The sequence below is a fragment of the Odocoileus virginianus genome, chromosome 6, assembly GCF_023699985.2.
Source record: "Odocoileus virginianus isolate 20LAN1187 ecotype Illinois chromosome 6, Ovbor_1.2, whole genome shotgun sequence".
Taxonomy (NCBI): Eukaryota; Metazoa; Chordata; class Mammalia; order Artiodactyla; family Cervidae; genus Odocoileus; species Odocoileus virginianus.
Window position 1 is genome coordinate 70392174 of NC_069679.1, and position 20392 is coordinate 70412565.

General features: G+C 43.0%; 1 protein-coding gene across 8 annotated transcripts in view; it reads left to right on the forward strand.

Annotated features, from left to right (window-relative positions):
• SIPA1L1 (signal induced proliferation associated 1 like 1) overlaps positions 1 to 20392 on the forward strand; it is a 493843-nt gene that overhangs the window by 461674 nt on the left and 11777 nt on the right. For all 8 annotated transcript variants that reach the window (XM_070469567.1, XM_070469568.1, XM_070469569.1 and 5 more), the window contains 2 exons: positions 15299 to 15538; positions 16320 to 16485. In XM_070469567.1, the coding sequence (XP_070325668.1) occupies positions 15299 to 15538; positions 16320 to 16485 (406 nt within the window). The remainder of the gene's footprint in view (positions 1 to 15298; positions 15539 to 16319; positions 16486 to 20392) is intronic.

A 20392-nucleotide genomic window follows, 5' to 3' on the forward strand; every position in this document is an offset into this window, starting at 1 on the left:
TAGGCAGATGATACCACTCTAATGGCAGAAAGCAAAGAGGCACTAAAGAGCCTCTTGATGAGGGTGAAGGAGGAGTGAAAGAGCCGGCTTACGACTAAATATTAAAAAAATTAAGATCATGACATCCAGCCCCATTACTACATTTCAAATAGAAAGGGAAAAGGTGGAAGTAGTGACAGATTTTCTCTTCTTGGGCCCCAAAATCACTGCAGACAGTGGCAGCAACCATGAAATCAGAAGAGGATTGCTTCTTGGCAGGAAAACGATGACAAACCTAGTCAGTGTGTTGAAAAGCAGAGACATTACTCTGCCAACAAAGGTCCATACAGTCAAGGCTGTGGTCTTCCCAGTGGTCACATATGGTTATGAGAGCTGGACTGTAAAGAAAGCAGAGTAGCAAAGAATTGATGCCTTTGAACTTTGTTGCTGGAGAAGACTCCTGAAAGTCCCTTGGACAGCAGGGAGATCAAACCAGTCAGTCTTAAGGGAAATCAACCCTGAATACTTACTTGTTGGAAGAACTGATGCTGAAACTGAAGCTCCAGTATTTCAGTCATCTGATGAGAACAACCGACTCGTTGGAAAAATCCTTGATGCTGGGAAAGATTGAGAGTAGGAGAAGAGAGCGTCAAAGGAAGAGATGACTGGATGGCATCACCAATGCAATGCACGTGAACTTGGGCAAACTTCGGGGAGATGGTGAGGGACAGGGAGGCCTGGTGTGCCCCAGTTCATGGGGTCCCAGAGTCGGAAACGACTGGGCGACTGAAAAACATGTGATCACATATACATTTGGGGAGAGGGATAGGAAGGTTTACTAACTACAAAATCAAAGTTGTTTCTGTTTTTTTAGTTAGAGTATAATTGCTTTACAATGTTAGTTTCTGCTGTACAACAAAATGAATCTATGTATACATAGATTCCCCTCTTGGACCTCCCTCCTGCTCCCCCAATTCCACACGTTTAGGTCATCACATTGCACTGCACTGGTCTCCCTGTGCTAAATCACAGCTTCCACATGCTATCTGTTCTACACATGGTAGTATATATGGGCTTCCCAGGTGGCTCAGTGGTGAAGAATCTGCCTATTGATGCAGAAGACACAAGACACACAGATTCGATCCCTGGGTCAGGAAGATCCCCTGGAGAAAGGGGATGGCAACTTACTCCAGTATTCTTGCCTAGAAAATCCCACTGACAGAGGATCTTGGAGGGCTACCGTCCTTGGGATCACAGAGAGTCAGATAGGACTGAGCACAGCACAGCGTCTACATGTCAGCCTAATCTCCCAGTTCATCCCACTCTCTCCTTCCCCGCTGTGTCCACACATTCATTCTCTACTTCTGTCTCTATTCCTTTCCTGCCCTGGAACTAGATTCATCTCCCATTTTTCTTGATTCCACATGCATGTGTTAATATACTGTCATTTGTTTTACTCTTTCTGACTTACTTCACTTGTCGTGACCGACTCTAGGTCCATCCCCATCTCTACAAATGATCCAATTTCATTTTGCTCCTTTTTATGGCGAGTAATATTCCACTGTATAAGATGTTCAGTGCAGTTCAGTTCAGTCACTCAGTCATGTCTGACTCTCTGTGACTCCATGCACTGCAGCACGCCAGGCCTCACCAACTCCCTGAGATTGCTCAAATCCATGTCCATCAAGTCCGTGATGCCATCCAACCATCTCATCCTCTGTTGTCCCCTTCTCCTCCTGCCTTCGATCTTTCCCAGCTTCAGGGTCTTTTCAAATGAGTCAGTTCTTCACAGCAGGTAGGCAAAGTATTGGAGCTTCAGCTTTAACATCAGTCCTTCCAATGAACACCCAGGGCTGATATCCTTTAGGATGGACCGGTTGGATCTCCTTGCAGTCCAAGAGACTTCAAGAGTCTTCTCCAACACCACAGTTTAAAAGCATCAATTCTTCAGTGCTCAGCTTTCTTTATAATCCAACTCTCACATCCATACATGACTACTGGAAAAACCATAGCTTTGACTAGACTGACCTTTGTCAGCAAAGTAATATCTCTGCTTTTTAATATGCTATTTAGGTTGATCAAGCCTTTCTTCCAAGGAGCAAGCATCTTTTAATTTCATGACTGCAATCACCATCTGAAGTGATTTTGGGGTACATGTGTGTTTTTGAATTATAATTTTCTCAGGGCATATACCAGTAGTGTGATTGCTGGGTTATATTTTTAATTTTTTAAGTTCTATTTTTAATTTTTTAAGGAACTCCATATTGTTCTCTAAAATGGCTGTATCAATTTACTTTCCCACCAAAGTGCAAGAGAGTTCTCTTTTCTCCACACCCTCTTCAGCATTTATTGTTTGTAAGTTTTTTGATGAAGGCCATTCTGACCATTTTGATATGCATTTCTGTAACAATTAATTGGGCTTGGTAGGTGGCTCAGTTGGTAAAGAATCCACCTGCCAATGCAAGAGATGCAGATTTGATCCCTGAGTTGGGAAGATCCGCTGGAGAAGGAAATGGTAACCCACTCCAGTATTCTTGCCTGGAAAATTCCATAGACAGAAGCCTGGCAAATTACAGTCCATTGGGGTTGCGAAGAGTTGGACATAACTGAGCACGAATAAGGAAGGAAAAATTAATGATGTGGAGCATCTTTTCAAGTACCTCTTGGCCATCTCACATACACATTTTTACTGCCCTCCAATAGAAGAGGATTTCTTACCCAGTGTATTCATCCTAAGCACCTTTGCATAGTATGTGCCATACTATACTATGAGCATAAAAGCTAGGTGCTCAATGTACCAGCATTGTGGATGCTTAGTACATTTTGATGACCAAATAGGAATAATTTCTCCCTTAGTCTTCCCACTTTTTCCTGATGTCTCAAGGTCCTTACTAATAAACCAGTTTGAAAATAGCATAAATCCTTAACTCCTGACTCCTCTGGAAAACTACCACTACGTTCCAAAGTTTATTGTATAGATGTGTCAGTATTTGCCCAGAGCTACAGTGGTTTTATATGAAAGTACATATTTAGAGTGTACATAAAGTCCTTGTATGGCATGAGTTTTTCAGTAAAGTCACTTCTACATAAGATTTTTTATCCTGCAGAATATGACATGGGGAGACTTTATAACAGCTTATCTACAAATACCATTCAAAAACTGGATATAAGTTGGTCAGTGTCTGACATTCACTAGAGCCAGTGATTAAAAGCCAGGAAAAATGGCTGCCCGCAGATGTCAGTACTGTTTAATTTCATGAATGTGTTTTTTCTTCTGGTTGACCTAATAAGTTAACTATTCATGCCAGAGAGGTTTATGTTTCTTGAGAGTAGGGTAAAGAAGCACTTCTTATATTCAGTTTACATGGAAGATTAAGAAATGCCTCAGGTTACCCTAGCATAATAACAATTTATGTATGAGCGTCTGTGTGTAATGTGTCAGAGCTTATGAGTTTAAATTTTGTTCTCTGCCTTCTTTGGCACCCTGGGTGAAAAATGGGCCTTCCTTCTTTGTTTAGAGATTACTCTGTTGTCTTTATCTATAATGCTTCCCTCTTAAATCTCTTCTGCCTGAAATCTTTTTAAATTACTAACAGTTAATGTCTCTCTTCTACATTTTTTCCTTAAGAGTCAGACTGAATTATTTTTCTAAGTTTAATGGACTCAAACTTTAAAGTGAAGCCTCTAAAATCCCCCAGGACTCCTTTCCAACACGTGGTTGGCTCTACTTATCATGTTTATGAATCGTTTTCATTGATAATTGTTGCTTAGCAGTCGCACACACCGTGAACATCAGGGCTCTATTTTATTTTGCTTCGACATATCAGAACTCCAGGTGATCTGGCCTGTCTTGCCCCATTTCCATTCCTTATGAAAGCTTATGAGAGTGGGTGATTATTTTAGCCAGAACATTGGTGATATTCAGCTCACCTCAACAACTGTGAAAATCAGAACTACTATGGCTGAAATTTCAACATTGAGAAAATGAGAGCTCTCATCAAGCCCCAGATATCAGATTTCTTGATGCAAATGTCATTAATAGCAAGGAGAGAGATTCCACAATCTTTCAGAGTAATCTGAGTATGTCAATTCCCTCACTCTTCAAAATTTTGTCCTATATCTGCTTATCTGAAATTCCTCTGGCTGCAGGTTTCTCTGAGCTGTCTTTTCTAAAGATTGAAGATTTTTCAAGTCTAAGATTATGAAACGTGTCTATGCCAATAAGAGACAATTGGAAATAATGTAACACCGTATATATGGTAATAGCCCTTCACCTCCAGGCAAGTCCAGAGAGAAATGTAGGGGAAATAGATTTGGATCCTGAGGTTCAGTTTCAAGGCTCAGCTCTGTCATTGACGAGCCATAGGGCCTTTGGCCAATCCTGCTGTTTCACCAAGCTTGTCCCTTAGATTCGTATGCTCATTTGCTCAGTCGTGTCCGACTCTTCGCAAACCCCACGGACAGCAGCCTGCTAGGCTCCTCTGTTCATAGAAATTTACAGGCAAGAACACTGGAGTGGGTTGCCATTCCCTTCTCCAAGGGATCTTCCCGACCCAGGGATTAAGCCCATAGCTCTTGGGACTCCTGAATCAGCAGACAGACTCTTTACCACTAGTGCCACCTGTCTGTAACTAATTAATACCTAGTCCCCTTACTAAATGGTTGTTTCTGTGTTTGTTGAGGGTTAAGAAAAAAAGGTTATCAAAGGTATTGCAAACTGCAGATGTACTTTTAAGATGAAAGGTTTTGTCGTTTCCTTCTTAAAGGGCTTTCCATCACTGAGTATACTTACCTTGCTACTTTTCCTTCAGTAAACATGTATCTCCCAAGAAACTTTGCTCCGCCAGTTTCCTGCTTTTTCTTTATCCTTTTTAGATGCCAATTCTGGACATGACTCTCTTCTCAGCTATGCCTAATAAAGTGATAATATTCATAGTTACATCTTGTTAGCTCCCTATTAACTAGCTCAACATTGTAGACCTAACTCAGCTTGAGGTCCACCATGACCCATGAGGTCTCTTCTGCTGGGTAGGCCTAACCAGTCATTTCGCAATGCCTTATGTGTCCATGTGTTCTTGTCCTTATTCACTATCTCCCTTCTATAGGTGAATAGTTTTCTTTGCGGCAGTCACTTGGATATCCGCTTTGCCAGCTTTCACCATTCCTGCTGCATTTCTTTTCCCCCCCAGTTCTTTAGAATTAGTGTCTTTGGAGCCCTCCTAAAGTTCAGGGCCAGCATCAGACAGAATTGGCTAGTGCTGCACACAGTGAGGGGAGTCCTCCCTAATCGTTATCCTCATCATCTGTTACCCAAAAGATTGTTTGTTATCTGTACAAGTAATCACAGGAAATCCGATCAGCTTCCCTCCCCTTGGTATCAGGCCAGCTTCCAGCCTTTGCAGATCTTGCCACAGCTGCTTGACAAGTGACTAATTGCTGCTCTCCCCCTCCTGAAAATACCATCCCAGGCTCTGTAAAAGCCACCCCTCTCTGTCATGCCTGGATAATAGGGGACTCCAAGTGTTTTCTTTGGCAGCTCTCAGTGGTACAGAGTGGTGGGCAGGTGTTTTCTGTAGGAGGTGGTGGCCTCGTTCACTACCCAGAAATTGCAGCATGGTTCCCCAGGCCCCCGTAGCTTCAGCAGTTGGGGCGTTGACTCCCAGCCTGCAGGGTGCCCTGTCCTCTGGGGGTCATCCCTTCCCGAGATCGACAAGCAGACGTAGCTCTCCTCTGCGGAGTGCACCCACCGTAACTAGTGCCCTTTTTGGGAACTAGTCATCTAGCCTTGTCTCCTGTAAAGTTTGACCACAGCTGGGAATGTGAATAGCCAGGTAGCAGCACATTGTTTCATGGTTTCCTTTGAGCAGCAGGTCAAGATGAGAAGTTTGGACAGATTCAGACTGTCTGAGATTCTCCGACACCCCGTTGCCTCTTCTCTCTTTATGAGACGAATCATGCATGTGTGTGTTCTCTCTTCCTTTTCACAATTCATGTCCTGTGCACCCCTAGTTCATAGTAGCACTGTCTACATTAGCCAAGATGTGAAGCAACCTAAATATCCACTGACAAAGGCATGCATAAAGAAGATGTGGTATATTACACAGTTGGATATTACTCAGCCATTAAAAAAAAAATGAAATAATGCCATTTGCAGCAACATGGATGGACCCATGATCATACTAAGTGAAGTCAGTCTGACAGAGAAAGACAAATATTATATGATATCACTTATATGTGGAATCTTAAAAAATGCTGCTAGTGAACTTACTTATAAAACACAGAGAGACTCACAGACAAGAAAATAACATGATAGTTACCAAAGGGGAAAGGATGGGGAGGGATAAGTTAGGAGTTTGGGATTAATACACTATTGTATATAGTTAGATAAACAAGGACATACTATATAGCACAGGGAACTCTATTCAATATCTTGTAATACCCTATAGTGTAAAAGAACCTAAAAAAGAAGATGATATATATATATATATATATATATATATATATATATATATGAATCACTTTGATGGACACTTGAAACTAACACAGCATTTTAAATCAACTGTTTCAGTTAAAAAAAAAATTTTTTTTTAATTCATGTCCTGGAATGACCAAATAAATCAAATGTTGGTCCATTTTTAAGAAAGGGAAAGGGCCCTATATATACTTCATGTAAGAAAGAAAGCTAATGTCTCTTCATGTCTAATCCAGGAGCACCCTGAATAATTCTTGGGCTTCCCTGATAGCTCAGTTGGTAAAGAATCCACCTGCAATGCAGGAGACCTGAGTTCAATTTCTGGGTCAGGAAGATCAGCTGGAGAAGGGATAGGCTACCCACTCCAGTATTCTTGGGCTTCCCTTGTGGCTCAGCTGGTAAAGAATCTACCTGCAGTGTGGGAGACCTGGGTTTGATCCCTGGGTTGGGAAGATCCCCTGGAGAAGGGAAAGGCTACCCACTGCAGTATTCTGGCCTGGAGAATTCCTTGAACTCTATAGTCCGTAGGGTTGCAAAGAGTCAGACACGACTGATTGACTTTCATTTTCATTTTTTCCAGTTTAGACATACATACAGCTAGACTCACATTTTTCTACAGACAGAAAAATAGCAGATAATGCACTTGACACTTCTAACGTATCTTCTCTTTTTGTTCCATATTATTTGCTCATTACCTTCTTACACAGTTCCTGGGGAGAGATCTAATTTGCCATGGGTACAACTAGATTACAGCACACTGAATTAATGAAAATCTCCCGGAAAATGAAACGGCTCGGCCACACAGTTCCGCTTTGAAAGTATGAAGCTGACAGCTTCATTTCAGTTGTTTGTAATTAAAGCCACTTCAGAGATTACTTGGGGAAGTGTGTGGAGGCAGGTCCCTCTGTGTGGTTCAAGGCCAGGAGGATTGGTCTACTTCAAGGAATCCCACCCCCCCACACACACACACACACACAGCTGGGCCTGGAGAGGGGGCCACAGGTGAGGGAGGAGACAACCCACTATGGAGTAGGAAGGGAGTTGTGGGCTAATGGAATTATTCTTAAGCTCTTCGGAACATGGGAGTCCTTTGGGGATTGTTAAAATACACATTTCTGGGGTTCAGTGAGATGGGACATGAGCCAAGGAATCATTATTTATATCCACACTTGCAGCAGGCCAAAGTTCACGGCTGCAGAAACACTATTTGGGTGCCTTTCCCCTCTTGATCTTGACTATGTGAAGCTGGATTTTGATGAAGTCATAATAATATGATAATTCAACTGGATTCGAGCAGTTCTCAATGGGGGTGCATACTTGGGGGAGATTTTTGCCAACAAACACGACTCAGGCATCACCCCAATTCTCTTATATTAAAATCTTTGGAATCAGGGCCTCAGTTCAGTTCAGTCACTCGGTTGTGTCCGACTCTTTGTGACCCCATGGACTGCAACACACCAGGCTTCCCTGTCCATCACCAACTCCCAGAGCTTACTCAGACTCATGTCCATTGAGTCGGTGATACCATCCAACCATCTCATCTTCTGTCATCCCCTTCTCCCACCGTGAATCTTTCCCAGCATCAGGGTCTTTTCCAGTGAGTCCATTCTTCGCATCAGGTAACCAAAGTATTGGAGTTTCAGCTTCAACATCAGTCCTTCCAATGAATAATCAATGAATAATCAATGAATAACCAAAGTATTGGAGTTTCAGCTTCAACATGAGTCCTTCCAATGAATAATCCTTTAGGATGGACTAGTTAGATCTCCTTGCTGTCCAAGGGACTCTCAAGTGTCTTCTCCAATACCACAGTTTACGAGCGTCAATTCTTTGGCGCTCAGCTTTCTTTATAGTCCAACTCTCACATCCATACATGACTACTGGAAAAACCAAAGTTTTGGCTTGATGGACCTTTATTGGCAAAATAATATCTCTGCTTTTTAATATGCTGTCTAGGTTGGTCATAACTTTACTTCCAAGGAGCAAGGGTCTTTTAATTTCATGGCTGCAGTCACCATCTGCAGTCATTTCAGAGCCCAAGAAAATAAAGTCTGTCACTGTTTCCATTGTTTCCCCATCTGTTTGCCATAAAGTGATGAGACCAGATGCCATGATCTTCGTTTTCTGGATGTTGAGTTTTAAGCCAACTTTTTCAGTCTCCTCTTTCACTTTCATCAAGAGACTCTTTAGTTCTTCTTCCCTGCCATAAGGGTGGTGTCATCTGCCTATCTGAGGTTATTGATATTTCTCCCGGCAGTCTTGATTCCAGCTTGTGCTTCCTCCAGCCCAGCATTTCTCATGATGTACTCTGCATATAAGTTAAATAAGCAAGGCGACAATATCCAGCCTTGACGCACTCCTTTCCTGATTTGGAACCAGTCTGTTGTTCCAGTTCCATGTTCTAACTGTTGCTTCTTGATCTGCATAGATTTCTCAGGAGGCAGGTCAGGTGGTCTGGTATTCCCATCTCTTGAAGAATTTTCCACGGTTTGCTGTGAAGTAAGGCCTAAGAATGTGTATTTTTAAGGCTTCCAAGTGATCCTCCTATGACGACAAATTAGGGGACAAATGAACTAAAGTGCTCACCTTCATGCTGTGAGTTGTATGCAGTTAAGGAAGAACTACCAATGCATCAGTCAGTTGTTTTTGCTTTTACCATTGTTCCCAAATCTAATCAATTGTTAAGTAGGGCGGTCCTTGATTATAACCATTAGTGAACAAAAGTATGCTGGCATTTCACACCTGGGAGCTAGTTTCAGTTGTCCTGTTCACAAATAAAACCAATAATCAGGGCCTGTGGTCACAAATAAAACCAGTAATCAAGGTCTATGGATAATTAAGCAGTTATCCTTTTAATAATACACTTAGAAACATACTCTGTAAGAATAAAGCAACATCCAGTTTTAAATAGTAAATAAAATACACTATCTTTATGCAAGAATATCCCATGTATTTAAAATGGATGGCTAATTTGTGGTTTATTCAACAGTTTCCTTCAACAAATATTGAGTACCTATAATTGTCAGGGACTATTCCAAACAGATATAATAGTGAACAAATCAAACAAAAATTTCAGCCCTCGTGGAATTTATATTTAAACAGGGGCAGACTGTCCTGACCCTGTCCACTTGTGAATGGCCATAAGAAAAATGAACACATCCTCTCCCCAAGGCTGGCCATTCCAGGAGATTTGTAAGATTAATGATCTTTTACTTTACTCCCTCACACCCCCACCTCTATTCTATAAAAGACACTGGCATCCAGACTCCAATAAGACACTTTTTTTTTGAGACATTAGTCTGCCATCTTTGCAGGCAGGCAGACTATAAACAAGATAAAGAAATTAAATATATAGTGTGCTCTGTAGATAATAAAGAGAATCCCTCTGTGTAATTAGTATTTTACTGGGAGTCTATTGCATTCTGGTATTGTTAAATATATTTACAAAGATATCCCTGCTTTCAAAGAGTTTATCATGTAGTACAGCAACTTACTAAATGCTTCTCAGAAAGATTATGGTAGTAATTTAATTTACATAGTGCAGGACAGAGCTCCAAAAACTGTATGTGCTATACACATTACTCTGCATTTGAAGTTCCTTAGCCTTTTCTATAACACTCCCTTTTATGCAATACATTCATTATGGCTAAAAACAGCATAGCTGTGTCATGAAACATGGGGGAAAGATGTATAAATTAACAGACTGTGCAATTTACATTCTTTTCCCATGGCTAATTATTTCTATTTCGACCATACATTTAGTCTTTGAAAGCTGCAGGGTTTTGAATACCGATATTATCACATCAACATACTTGTTGCTGAGAAACATAAAATAAGGGCAATCAAATGTACCTGTGGTATAATGGTTTTCAGGGTATGAGATCAGGGCCGCCACATCATCCTGGGAACAAGTTAGAAGTACAAAGTGTCGTGTCCCCCACCCCACCCAAGCTCCTGAGTCAGAATCTCTGGGGTGAGGCCCTCCAGTCTGTATCTTAACATGGTGATGAGGGAGAACGGCTCGAATCATTCAAACACATGTCACTCACTGGTGGATATTGATCAAAGCAGGTGAAGCAAGTGCGTGGTTATCCAAGGTGAGTGCACTAGATCCTGATTTTATGGTTTTGCACTTTTCTGGAATATGCTTCAGACACTAAGCAGGGTTGAGGCTTGAGACATCTCCACATCTGGGTTGTGAATGTATATGAGGTGGGTATAGTCAGGTGTATATGAAGTTAGACTTCCCTTGTGGCTCAGCTGGTAAAGAATCCACCTGCAATGCGGGAGACCTGGGTTAGATCTCTAGATTGGGAAGATCCCCTGGAGAAGAGAAAGGCTACCCACTCCAGTATTCTGGCCTGGAGAATTCCATGGACTGTATAGTCCTTGGGGTCGCAAAGAGTTAGACACGACTGAGCGACTTTTGCTTTCACTGTCATAGTCAGGTGAAACAAATCTGCTAACCAAAGATTAAGTCTTGTCGCTATGTAACTCACAAGTAGTGGCACACGTCTCACGTGATTTTAAAGTTCCCCAAAGGCTGTGTTCCCATCCTATTTCAGAAACTTCTCTGGGTTGATGCTCCCTGTGTGGATAATGCATTTGCGGTTAACCTAGATTTCTGGTGTTATTATCTATGGGTTTGCCTGCCTATATCTTTATCTGTCTTTTACCATCCCCTTGTTTCATCTTTCCACTTTGTCTCTTTTCCATAACAGAATCCTACTTTTATTATTTCGTTCTTACTGGCTTAATATACTGCACTTGTGGAGGAGTTCTGCATTTCCTTAACTCTTAAAGCAGACAAATGGAGTATCTTACCAAGAGGTAAAAACTAAATGAGATTGCATTGCTTTTAAAGTTACGTTGCCCTTGGAGGTTTTGTGAAGGGTCTTCTCTTTCCTCTTCTCCCTAAATAGAAAAATCTCTGGGGGAAAAATTGTTAGAGGGATAATGAGAGTATGGCTGGGCTTTTGTTTTTAAGTCTCTATTGAATTAGTTACAGTATTGCTTCTGTTTCATGTTTTGGTTTTTTGGCCAGAAAAGTACTTAGGACCTCAGCCTCCTGACCGGGAATTGAACCCACACCCCCTTCACTAGAAGGCAGCGTCCTGACCACAGGACTACCAAGGAAGTCCCCTTCATTACTCGTTTTTAAGATGATATTTTTTGTAGTTTGAACCTGGTTCCTCCTTTTCAGTTGCAGAAATAAAGGAGATGGTTATGTTTAGTCTGACGTTTCAAGGCCCAGTTAGTGTGGAAAACCCTTGAGATCACCTTTGCCCTGTGTCCTATTCCTCCCCCCACCCCACCCCAACTTTGTCCTGCTCTCTTTGAGTCTGTTGCAGAGCCTCAGGGACTGATTCAGCCTTCTCCTTCCAGGTCATCTATTTTTGCTTTGTTTTTGTGGACGTGTTTTCATTAAAGTGTAACCGACATACAGGAAAAGGCACAGATCATCCGTGTACATCAGGGTGGGTTTTCTCAAAGTGCACTTACCCATGTCATCACTACCCAGATCAAGGACTAGCTGGAACTTGCCCAGCAGCCAGACACCCTTCCTCTCACACGTCCCCCTCCCCATCACCTCCCCTTCCTCCCCAGCTGAACACTATCCTGAATCCTGAAGTCACACACTCACTATGCCTATCTGGGCGCTTCATGTCAGTGGAATCATCCCATATGTATTATTCTGCATCTGGTGTCTTTAAGTCCACATTATGTTGGTGAGATTCATCTGTGTTGCAAATAGCGTCCGTTTATTTTCATTGCTGTATTATATATCCATTGTGAGAACACACCAGTTAGTTTATCCATTCTGTTATTCAGCATTGGGAGTATTTCTGTGTTGAGGATATTACAGGTTCTGTTACATGTCCTCTGATACATATATGTATGTACTTCTTTTCAGTATATACCTAGGAGTGGAATGACTAGCGTAGGATTTACGTATATTCAACTTCAGCAGAGACTGAACTGGTTTGCCAAAGTGGTTGTAGCCAGTACGCTCCTGCAGTGTGTGAGAGTGTTGGTTGCTTCACATCCTTTCTAGCATTTGATACTTTTTAATTTTAGCCACTCTATTGTGTAGTAGTCCCTCTTTGTGGAGTTAATTTGCATTTTCCTGATAACTGATGATGTTGAGTGTCCATCTTTAATGGCTTTTAGATTTCCTTTTTTGTGAAATTCCTTTTCAGATCTCTGCCCATTTCTCTGTTGGGTTGTCTCTCTCGTTAATTTTTAGTAGTTAATTATGTATGGATAAGAGCCCACTGTTGGATATATGTTTTATGTATATTCTCCTGCTCTGTGTCTTTGGATGAATTGAAGTTCTTAATTTTAATGAGTTTCAATCATTTTGTTTATGATCCTGTTAAAGAAACCTCTGTCATAAGGATATTCTTCCAGGTTACACTCTAGAATCTTTAGACATACATTTAAATATAAGTCCAATTGGAATTGATTTTTATGCAAGTTTTGAGGTGAAGTTCAGGATTCATTTTCATATATGCATGTGTGTGTACATATATGAAAATATATGTGTGTGTATATGCACACACTTTATATATATATATATATATATATATAATCTCTGGACCATTGGGTTTTACTTTTTGTTGTATTTTGTTTTGCTTTTTGCTTAGTTTTTATAGTGAACTGTTTTTGTTTTAGAGTCATTTTTAATTTGCAGACAAGTTGCAAAGAGAGTCCAGAGAACTCCCACGTACCCTTTGCCCATTTTCCCCTGTTCTCATTGTCTTACATCACTATCATACGTTTGTCACAGTTAAGGAGTCAGTGTCAATGCATTTTTATTAACTAAAGTCCATGCTTTATTCAGAGCAGGACCATTAGGTTTTGACCAGTGCGAGTGCTATTGAGGAATGCTTTGAGACCACATCCTGTTAACTAAACCTTCAGTAACCAGCTCCACTGGAGTGACTTGTCTTAGATCTCAGCCTAAGCTAGAGAACTCAGCCGGGCTCAAGAGGTATGAACGTAGGTCCCGTGAGACCACTAGGAAGGAACTGTGGAAATCCTGCAATCAGAGGCCCTCCAGGTCTGACATCTGGAGAAGGAAATGGACCCCACTCCAGTACTCTTGTCTGGAGAATCCCAGGGACGGAGGAGCCTGGTAGGCCACAGTCCATGGGGTCACGAAGAGTCAGGCACAACTGAGCGACTTCACTTTCACGCATTGGAGAAGGAAATGGCAACCCACTCCAGTGTTCTTGCCTGGAGAATCCCAGGGACGGGGAGCCTGGTGGGCTGCCATCTATGGGGTCACACAGAGTCAGACACGACTGAAGCGACTTAGCAGCAGCAGCAGCAGGTCTGACATCACCTTAAACTTTTCATCTCCAGTTTTGAAAATCCTGCCTGAGTTTTAGAAGTACAAAAGCAGTCTTCTCCTTGAGTCCTTCAGAACTTTAATTTTGTAATTTCTAACCAAAGTTTAAAATATACTGATGATGAGCAGTTTTTCATTTTTAGTCATCATGCCTACTATTACATCCCTAGGATTTATTTATCTTATAACTAGAAGTTTGTACCTTTTGATTTTTCTTTAACCATGTCACTTACCACTCTCCAGCCTCTAACTTGACACCTACTCTGTTTCTAGGAGTTTGGTTTTCTAAGTTTTTGAGGAACCTACATACTGTTTTCCAGAGTGTCTGCAGCAATTTACATTGCTGCCAACAGCAATGTAATGCACAAGGGTTCCCTTTTCTCCAGATCTTCACTCATACTTGTTATTTCTTATCTTGCTGATAATAGCCATTCTAACAGGTGTGAGTTCTCATTACAGCTTAGGTTTGCATTTCCTTGATGGTTAGTAACATTGAGCATCTTTTCCTATACCTGTCAGCCATCTGTATGTCTTCTTTGGAAAACTGTCTATTCAGATTTTTCTATCCATTTTTAAAATTCAGATTGTTTGCTTTTTTTGTTCTTGAGTTATATAAGTTCTTTATATATTTTGGATATTAACCCCTTATCAGATACATGATTTGCCAATATTTCTCTTGTCCAGTAGGTTGCTTTTTCCCTCTGTGGGTGATTCCCGTTGCTGCCCAGAAGCCTTTTGGTTTGATGTAGACCCTCTTGTTTTAGTTTGGCTTTTGTTGCCTTTGCTTTTTGTGTCAGATTCAAAAAATGACTGTCAGGGAGCTTACTGCCCATGTTTTCTTCTAGGAGTTTTACTGTTTCAGGTCCTGCATTCGAGTCTTTAATCCATTGAGTTAACGTGTGTGTGTGATGTAAGGGGGTGGTATCGTCTAACCTGATAAACAGCTTTTTAGGGAGTGTTACTATCAGGTGCCGGGGGGAGGGAGACCTCCGGGTGCCCCTTTGGCCTTGGACGTGAGCTGAGCCGGTCTTCTCTCCCTCTTGAGCTCGGGCCTGGGGAGTGTCACTGTGCCCCTGAGTTCTGAGGAAGGGAGGACGGAGAGCTCTTGATACTGCCAGGCCTTTTATTGCCAACTCCCCCGCCGCCGCACACGCACACACACACACACACGCCTCTGCGAGGCTTCTCTGTACCACACTTCAGTGGTGCTGGTGTACTTCAGAGTGTCCCTGACAGTCTTAACTATTTTTACTTTTCAACTGAAAGTGCAGAAGCAGCCCCCGTCAGCATGTTTTACTTTGACAGCGGACATTTAAATTGAAGCAAAAAGGCAAAGGAAGGCCAGCCAGCCCCATTAATATTTTATGAAATACTCATTGTTCTGTAACCGGGCCGTAACCCCTGTCCTGGACGATGCTTTTATGGCTGGCAGGCCGACCCCAGGAGGCACACACAAACCCCCATCGTTTTTTCTCTGTCCTGCCTCTCCTCAGTACCATGAGCTCGCGACACTCTGCCAGCCCGGTGGTCTTCACCAGTGCCAGAAGTTCACCGAAGGAGGAACTTCACCCGGCCGCCCCCTCGCAGCTCACTCCTTCCTTCTCCTCCTCTTCGTCCTCCTCCTCCGGCCCTCGGACTTTCTACCCCCGCCAGGGCGCTACCAGCAAGTACCTGATTGGATGGAAGAAACCCGAAGGAACCATAAACTCCGTGGGATTTATGGACACGAGAAAGTAAGGGCTCCGTTGCTTCTCTTGCTGGGCGCTTTGCGTTTCACATGACAGTGAACAGAAAAGCCTGGGGCAGTTTCCTGCAAGAGAGGAGGCCGGGCTCCAGTCGGGGGAGAGGGTGGTTTCTTAGGGAAGTTATTTTTCTTCCCACGTGAAACATGTCTTACATTGTTTCTCTGCCACATTCCTTAAATAAGATGTATTGAAAACCTGCAGATTTGAGAATCACAAAGTCTCCTAGGAAAGAGTCTGTCTGAAGAACAAACTTCAGAATAATCGCCCCTTGGGTGTTAAGACCACACTGTTGGGGTCCCTTTGATGCTATTAATCACAGCCTTCCTGTGTAATTCCTAACTGGCCCAGGAGGGACTATTAGAAAGTAAGTGACCACCTCTGAACATAAAGAACTTTTGACAAAATAGTACAGCAAAAAATAAAGGATCCAGTCAATGACATTGTTTTTGTTTCTATAGAGATTGCATTTGAGATTCATCCCCTGTGGTCTTTTTTATTAGTTAGTCTGTTGCTAATTTTGGCTTGTGGAGTTTATCATTTCCTGTGAAAGAGTGATTTATTCATCAGGCTTTTTATTTGGTATTTCAAACTGGTCTTGTTTCTCTTTACAAGCACTTATCCAAATTGATTCTTAATATAATTGAACAGAAGTAATTCTCCTTCTCTCTCTTCTAATAGGTCTCCATTGACTTACCTCTTTCAGACCCCATCACACCCTTGAGTCCACCTCATCAAATTAACTTCTCCCCTCTCTTCCCCTTCTTTCAAGGCGTCATCAGAGTGACGGCAATGAAATAGCCCACCCCAGGCTGCGTGCCTCCACCAGGGACCTCCGGGCATCCCCAAAGCCAACCTCCAAGTCCACCATTGAGGAGGATCTCAAGAAGCTCATTGACCTGGAAAGCCCAACCCCTGAATCCCAGAAGAATTTTAAGGTACCGGGCAGGGCTTGGGGTGTACAGTAGTCAGAGAGAGGCCAGACAGGGCAGAACTTCTCCAGGAAGTGGTGGTTCCCAGCTACTCCTCATCGGACCCTCCCTCCCCTCCCCTCCATCACCCAGCCAAATCAGTATTTAATTCATGTGTTTTCCAAGTGTCCTGTCCCTGCGGCCACATCCCTTGAGTCTGGGTTTATAGTAACCTTTCCCACCCCCAAGGCTCCTTTTCTTCCACTGTATCTACTTATGATGCACAAGCTATACTTTCTTGACATTATCACTCAGACGACATTGCTCCTTTTGTGGGTATGGTCAGCTTGGGAGGCTCCTTCAGGCCCATCTCAGGCTCTGCTTTCTTGTCTCTAAAGCGTGCCGTCTCACTCCCAAATGAGCCAGCAGCTGGTGTTGGCTGAGCTGGGCCCAAAGGTATTATGTTTCACATTTAGCATAAGGTGTTCCTGTCTGGAGTGTACTGGGTGGCCCCATGAGAAGAGTCCGCCACTCCAGAGGGTAATGGGTGCACGCTTTGATGTTTTCTGTTCTCTCTGTTCTCGGTTAAATGATTTGTAGTCTGTTTGAAGTGACTAAAAAGCTTAGTTTAAGAGGACCTTTGAGAACTGATGGAAAGTGGAAGCTGACATATTTCCTTAACCACTTACCATCCTCAGAGGGCGAGAGACGTGCCCAGCGTGATGAGCCGTGTGGTCTCGTCTTATCCAGGCTTCCTCATCACCATTCTAGTTTCTGTGCATACACACGTTCCTCTTTGTGTGCGTGTGCCACACGTGTGTGTGTGTTCTTCTAGGTAGGTCAGGTATACATCTGAAACTGACAGATCAGCGTCTCCAGAGATGAAATGTACTCCAAAGACCATTCTGGAGTTTTGCAGAGAAATCACTGAGTTATTAACATAAGCATTAACATCATAAATCATTTTAAAGACTTAACATTCTGGATTTCTATCATTTCTGTTCTTTAAGCCAGCACTTAACAGTTCTGACTCATCACCCAGGGCACAAATGGTTTCCTTAGCAACCCCGCAAAAGATAGTACTTGAAACTTCTTTCTTTACCCATCAAAAACCAAAGAGGTGTATTAAAATTTTTAACTACCAGTTTCAAAATTATTTCAGCTTTTTCCTGAGGTTAAAGGAAAATAAAATCTGCCCTGAAAGGAATCTTTCCTCCAATCCTTAGTTTAACATTTTTGGAAAGGGGCAAGCTCAGAGCTTTCTTTCTTTTGATTTACTCCTGCAGTGAAAATAATTGAAAGCAAATGTCTGTCTTGCCCTTATTCCAGGTCTTGGCTTTTATTTCCAAAGTGAATTACTTTAACATTCCTGTTTGAAACAGGAATGCACATGCTTTATGTGTTGACTATATTGCCATGAGACCCTCTGCAAAGAAAGTGCTTCTGCTGGTTGAACTATTATGGGGAGAAGGCTGGGAGCAGGAGCTGGAAAACTGCTCTGTTTTCTCTCTTGTGTCCTTTTTCATTTGGCTTCAGATGAGTTCAGCTAAGTAGCTCTGTGTGTCTTCTGAGACTCCTCCGAGTGACCGTGCCTCTGCTGTGTCAGTGAGGCCAGTGCGCCCTTGCGAGGTCTCCCCCGCCGCGCCTGGCGCAGGGCTCCAAGCCACTGCGTCAGGCTTCAGTAGCCCACCCTGGGCAGTGATCCTTGGGACCCGCTCACGCCACATTGGCAAGGGCTCCTGTGAGCCACCGTGAGTATCAAGTGACAGATTGTTCCCAGGCTCATCTGCCAGCAGACGGAGACGACCGCTGCAGGACTTGGCGGCAGGCTGCAGCTGGGAGCTGGGTGTCTGGGAACCTCCAGGCAGCTGCTGTGAAACTCGTATCTCAAGGAAGATGGCAGAGCTGTACCATTCTGAGAAACCTCATTGGCAGGCAGAGCTGGGATCACCGTATTCTCCCCGAGGGCTGAATGCAGTCCAGCAAGCGAACAGAACAGTAGTGCAAACCAAGAGCCCTGCTCTCCAGCCAGCACTCTCAGATACAGACCAAAGGACGGGTGTCAGGCGGGGACCTACTGTTTAGGAAGAGATGGTACTGTTGTTTATCCCAAGTGCAAGAGCGACCCATTTCGCTGAGAGCCGGGGTGCATGAAGAGAGTGAGGAGAGGAAGGAGATGGACCTGGACTCTGAAGCAGGAGGCCACCTCTCTAGGCCTGGCTCGATCAGACTCAATCAGTGGTGCCCAAATGATTTTAAAGTTTAAGAATCTTTTTGTTTCCTACTAACAGTTACACACAGAAGCCCAGCACATAGAACTGAGATGGCAGAACTTCTCCGATAGGAAGGGTGGGGTGTCTTGGACTCCTGGGTGCCCCCTGAACACCTCGTTTCCCTAGGCAGTGATGCCCGGAGGAACCCTTAGGGCTCCTTGGAACAGAGTTGAAATCCCCCTTCCTAGATGCTCTCTAAAATCCTTTCTGAGTGTGCCACCCCCTGCATTTTGGTTCTTTCCTGGGGGCTGGCAGCATGGGGCAGCACCACTCAGAGCGATCTCAGTATGACCTGCAGGGAAGGCAGAGGGTGCCCTAGGGAACTGGGTAGGTACGCACACCTTTGAGGCTAGAATTGAAGGGGACTGAGGGTGGGAGCCATTGCATATGCTTGGACCAGACTAGTCCTGCTATTTTTTAATAGATAGAAAGCATCTAGGCAGACCGCTTCCTTCCCTCTCTTCCCTTAGTGCAAGCTGTTATAACTTAATAAATCATGCTGTCCAAAGGATCTCTTCAAGTAGCTGTTTAGCTTGAAGTATGTTAATATTTCTCAAAGAGGCTGAAATTAGAACTGGTGAAAATTCTCTCCTCTATAAATTTATCAGGGTGGGGATATTCACTGGAAAAGGAAATCCCTTGGCCAAACCCAAAGGTGCCAAAAAAGATGGAGAGCAGTTTTTTTAATAGATCTGAGATTTGAGCTGGTAGGCAGGAGCTTTATGTGACAGTTCTGGAACCTTGGGCAGGTGGAACGAGATGGTCTGCTTTCTCTTTTAATTTACAATTGGCAAGCTATTTAACCTCTCTAACGCCCACTCTTGTGGGTGAAGTGAGAAAGGAAATCATCATTTCCATACCAAGTCCCTGCCCTCTTAAAGACCCACATAGCATTTATCACAGCAGCTTAGTTTTCAAGGTAAGCACATATGTACTTTGGGTTTAACTCATGATGAATTTTAAAAGGTGAACACAATCGGCTACACTTGGAGCTCATTGACAATGCATTTGGTTAATAATTTTTTCATATGGATGTTGCAGCTATGCCTGCCACATTGTGGACAGCTTTGACTTGATCAGCCCTTGGCTTGGTGGATGGAAGTGTGTTAGACCCCAGAGCCCATTGAATGAGTCTCAGCATCAGCTCTGTTCTCAGCCTCCTAGATGGAGCCGTTGCCGTATCATTATCTCTCTGTCCTTTCAAAGCGGCATGGAAAGTTTCACGGTGGCTTCCTGCCAGCAGTGACTCAACCCTCCTACTCACATCCTCACCTGTTCCCCACATTCTTCTCCCTGCCAAGGTGAACAGTCGACTAAGAGGAACTGAATAAGGATAACTCTGTTAACAGACCACATACTCTGTTGGCTTGCAGGATGCTGGATATTTCAACATTGTTAACATGTCTGTTTTTTCCTTCATGAATGGGTTTCTCAGAAGCTTGCTGTTTGCACAAAAATCTCAAATAAAAGTCAAATCTGGTCACAAAGGCAAAAGACGTTAACACGAGATACAGCCATCCGGAGCTTTTGTCATTTTTATATAACTATATATACTTGTCTTTTATAAGGATAACTTCCCTATTTTTATTTCACCAATAGAAATCCATCTCAAAAAATAATCTCCTGAGCTCATTAAAAATAATATTAGTCATTTGAGCTTT